The 4594-nt window shown below is 60.3% G+C and overlaps 1 protein-coding gene across 1 annotated transcript in view; it reads right to left on the bottom strand.

Moving 5' to 3' along the window:
* LOC116418628 overlaps window positions 1–3473 on the bottom strand; it is a 6675-nt gene extending 3202 nt beyond the window's left edge. The window contains exon 1 of the mRNA XM_031935045.1: window positions 605–3473. Coding sequence (XP_031790905.1) covers window positions 2163–3239 — 1077 coding nt within the window. The 5' untranslated portion in view covers window positions 3240–3473 and the 3' untranslated portion in view covers window positions 605–2162. The remainder of the gene's footprint in view (window positions 1–604) is intronic.
* Between the last annotated feature and the right edge of the window lie 1121 nt (window positions 3474–4594).

Below are 4594 nucleotides of genomic sequence, written 5' to 3' on the forward strand. Positions count from 1 at the left end.
AAAAAAAAAAAAAAAAAAAAAAAACTACAAACAAAAGCAGCCCTCTGCCTCCTCCCCAGGAAGGACCCTGACCGTGTACATAGCCCTGGTGCTCCTGCCCTGCCACCCCTCAGATGCGTTTGCCTCTGGCCCTGGGGTGTGTCTCGGTGACATTTTCTATCAGACATGCTCCCTCCCACCTTCCAGCCCTGCCCATCCTCCCTCCACTCCTCTCAACTCCCTCCGCGATTTCAAGAAGGAAATAAAGGGATAAAGAAATTCACACTTGCACCGAGTGCAAGGACAGACAACAGCAGGCGCGGCCCACGGCCTGGCATCTGTGTGCGTGGCTCTCAGGAGTTCCAGGAACTCGGTGCAATACCGGAGTGACCCAGCTACTGAAGCGGCCGTGAACGGCCCGGAGAGGCCCGAAGCCGAGAGTGTACGTTAATGTGAATGTATATAGTCTTTGCAGAGGTCCAAATAATATTCATGACGGTAATAAAGAAGAGATGTTTGCCAAATAAAAAAGAAAAAGTTAAGAGAAACGCGGGAGTTTGCGAAGTGTAGGAAACAGATTTTCAAAGGAGTCTGAACTGTGGCCCCCAGGGCAGGAGCGGTTTACCTGCTGGTGGTGGTGAAAGTTCCTTCTTTGAGCATCGTAAGGATGGATGCCATCGGGTCACCACCAGCCAGGTACTGTCTGGAACCAAGCCTGACAACAGAAACCTCGTTCTGAAAGTCGAGACAGATCGAGTGTATCCTCCAGACAGTGCCCTGGCCCCAGCACCACCTGCACTCCTCAGTGACAGGCCCAGCAAACTCCCTGAGGTTTGCTTTCGTGGGTTTGAGAGAAACAAGGACCAGTCTGGGATTTGGGCTCTCTGTTAAAGTGGCAGAAGCCCGTCTCCTCCTCCCAGGGCTGCGGTTCTCCAGCTCTGAACCCACACAGCGGTGGTGGCAGCGGACACGCCCGTGCCCACGAAGGGGACCTGCCTCCCCCGGAGGTAGGCGTCCTGGGACTCTTCTCGTCTCTCTCTCCCACTGGGCTCCATCTTGTCCCCACCCACACCGCAGTACCCTTCCAGGTGGGCAGGGCAGTTGGCTGTGGTGATCAAAGGCTCTAGGGGACGGGAAACGGGCATGGTGCTGTGGGGTAAATTGAGTCAGGCCCTCCAAGGCTGTGTGGTCCAAGGCTGTGCGGGTGAACCGGTGGTCTCTGTAGAACACTGAGCTCTGGGGCAAGAGGACCCATGGGCAGCTTCCCTGGCACCGAGCCCCGGGGCAAGGGCAAGGGAATCCATGGGCAGCTTCCCTGGCTACTCAGGTCCCTGGGGTCAGGACTGGTGGGGAGCGTGAAGGAGACACTAGTTTACTTTGTGGGCGAAAGCCTCCTCTTTTTCCCTCACCTCCCTCGATCCTTCTTTGGGGACACACAGGGACAGTAGCATGCTCACCAGCTGGCTGCATCAGTCTGGCCAGCAGCCTCCAGGGGCCAGACCACAAGGCTCAGGGTGGGACAGGCCCTCCCACCCCAGCTCTCAGGAATGGGTCAGCCCCCGAGCCAAGGATGAATGCCATCTGCCCTGCGTAGCCCCCCACCATGCCCCAAGCCACCCCCGGCACAAGTGCCAAAGCTGGCATGAGGACCTGGCCAGAGACCAGGCAGGTGGAGCGTGAGGACCTGGCCAGAGACCAGGCAGGTGGAGCCCCACGGCTGTCAGCCCCATGGAATCAGGACGGCTGGGAAAACTGAGGCCTGGAGACAAAAGAGGGGTATGTCCTGGGTGCGCTTTGTCAGGGACCCCTGGGCGGGTGTTGGCCGGGTCACATGAAGTAAGGCAGCTCCTGCCCAGGGAGGCTCTGGGACCCCTCCGATGCTTCAGGGGCCCGTCTTTCTGAAGCTCGTATGTCCAGGCCCTGGTGGCCAAAGACCACATGGCAAACCAAGTGGAACCCATAGCTCTGGGGTGGGGACAGGGACAGGCGGCATTTTGTGTTTCCCCTTGGTGGCCATGAATACGCATGCCCATGATTCCGACCTGCAGTCTGCACCTGCGGGCATCTGCCTCTCTTCTGCCAGGCAGAGGGTGGTCTGGACAGAGGGTCTGGGCAGGGGCCACACCTGGACTGGGGAGATCCACCCTGTCTCTGCCCCCTGCCCAGCTGCCACCTCTACAAGCTCACAGATCACTGGCCAGAGATGCAGCCTGCCAAGCTGTCCTCCCGCCAGCCACCGTCAAGACAGGACCATGGCACGCCAGACGTTCTTCAGAGCCTCTTCCCCAAACCCCAAACCACTCCCACACGCCCCACGCGCCCCCCTGGCGTGTCCTGTGGCCACGCATACAGCCGTGCCTCCATCCCACCCCACCCTCTCCACCCACGGACCTGAGGGCACCAGCTGCCCCCTGCCGTGTGCCAGTGACCTCAGCTGCTGCCCTAAGGGAAACTGTTGGGCGGCAGCCCCTCCCGTACCCAGCCCAGTCCAGGACTGCTCGAGACACTTCCAGGGGCAGATAAAATTCTGCTACAGGTGCTGTGAGCAGGTGGGACCAGCATCTTGCAACAGCTCTGGCCAGTTGGGGCCACCTGGAGCTTGAGGTGGGTGGCTGGGGGCCAGGAGCACACACTGGGTGGCGGCCCGTACACGTGCCTAGGGTCCCCGACCAGGGCGCCAGGGCGAGCACATTCCCTGGCAGAGCCGCGACGCAGTGGGGTGGGGTGCCCTCTCCCACTCCTTGTTTCCAGGGGTCAGTGCCTGGAGAGGGTGGCCCTAGGAGAGGAGGGTGGCCCCATGCAGCCTCCCCGAGCCCCCAGCACTCTTGGAGCCCCACTCCTGGGGGGTACTCACAGGTGCCAGGCTCCCATCCCATTTCCTGGCTAAGAGTTGAGTCCTTACCGCCTGAGACTGGGGGCTTCTGGGAACAGACCTGCCTGGATAAATTCTGCCAGGAGTGGTGGGTCCTCCCCAGGATCCTCTGCAGTCTCCCTGCCCTGCATCCCCGAGTCCCAGGGGCCCATTTCCTCCTGCACTGCCGTGCAAGCTCCCACACTGAGGGGCACTCTCTAAAATGGGGCTGGGGCCACAGCCCTGGATGATGAGCGTGCTGGCTGGAGAGGAAGACAGTGACGAGAGGGGGGAGTCCATGGGGCTGGTCTCCCACAGGTCCGCCAGCACCCGTGCACACTTCAGAGATAAGGCCAGGGTGCTGCTGACAACCCCTGCTCTGTTTTCCCAAAGTTCTAGGAAACTCCATTTTGGACACTTTCTGTTCTTTATGTTTCAATCCAGCCAAGCCCCAAGTAGCTTCCCAAAGACCCCGAGGAACAGAAAGTCAGTGTCGGTAGTGAGCGTGAAGCCTGTTTTTGAAATACATGAGGCCGGGCGCGGTGGCTCATGCCTGTAATCCCAGCACTTTGGGAGGCCGAGGCGGGCGGATCACAAGGTCAGGGATCCAGACCATCCTGGCTAACACAGTGAAACCCCGTCTCTACTAAAAATACAAAAATTAGCCGGGCGAGGTGGCGGCGCCTGTAGTCCCAGCTACTCGGGAGGCTGAGGCAGGAGAATGGTGTGAACCCGGGAGGCGGAGCTTGCAGTGAGCTGAGATCCGGCCACTGCACTCCAGCCTGGGCGACAGAGCGAGACTCTGCCTCAAAAAAAAAAAGAAATACATGAATGATGGCAACAGGCCTCCCTTGTCCCCACCTGGCTGGGGTGTGGAGCCCAGCCAGGCCATCTGTCACCTCCCCAACCCCATCTGCCAGGGCCAAGGGAGTTGGGCCGGTGAGGACCCGGCTGGGGCACAGCCACGTGCAGCCTGGTGGGGAGGGGACTTACTCTCTACTTCCTTTCCCTCTTTTTTTTGACTCCCCCAAAGGAGCTGGACTGAGTGTTGGGTTATTTTCCTGTAGTTGTGAGAAGCCCTATGCCCCGGGTCTGCAGCCTGTGCAGGGCTGTGAGGTGACCCCGGCAGCCCCATCGGATGTACTGTGCGTTTGGCCTGTGGACGCTGTGAGACGCGATGGTCCAGTTAGCGCCGTGTCCACGTTCACTGTCGCCTGGCTGTTAGTCTCCGTGATCCCAGGAGGCTTCGGCTGAGCCTCGTCTCACCTGTGAATTCACTAAATACCTGCTGGAGCTTCTCTGTGCCATGCAGGGACCGGGCCTCCCCACACAGCACACACTGCAGGGACAAACAGGCCAGTGTGTGACGTGGGGCTGGGGCAACGGGGAAGAGGCCGGGCGGGAGCACACGGGCGGGGAGGAGCGGCAGCCTCCAGCCACGAGAGCTCCTGCAGGGCTGGCAACGGCTGAGCCTGCAAAGGGGACATGTGGGGGATCCTGACAACCTTACCCTTGGGAGATGGTCCTGAGGATTCCAAGACTGGAGCCCCTGCCTGAGAAGCCCCACCTCTGACAGTGCTGGGGCTGGGACCGTGACACCTCCGACCTCGATGGGGGACACAGGAGACCTCGGGGGACACAGACAAAACAGGAGGCCGGGCATGGTGGCTCACGTCTGTCATCCCAGCACTTTGGGAGGCCAAGGGGGACGGATCGCCTGAGGTCAGGAGTTCAAGACCAGCCTGGCCAACATGGAGAAACCCC

Source organism: Piliocolobus tephrosceles, unplaced genomic scaffold (assembly GCF_002776525.5).
Source record: "Piliocolobus tephrosceles isolate RC106 unplaced genomic scaffold, ASM277652v3 unscaffolded_24038, whole genome shotgun sequence".
In the NCBI taxonomy this organism is placed as follows: Eukaryota; Metazoa; Chordata; class Mammalia; order Primates; family Cercopithecidae; genus Piliocolobus; species Piliocolobus tephrosceles.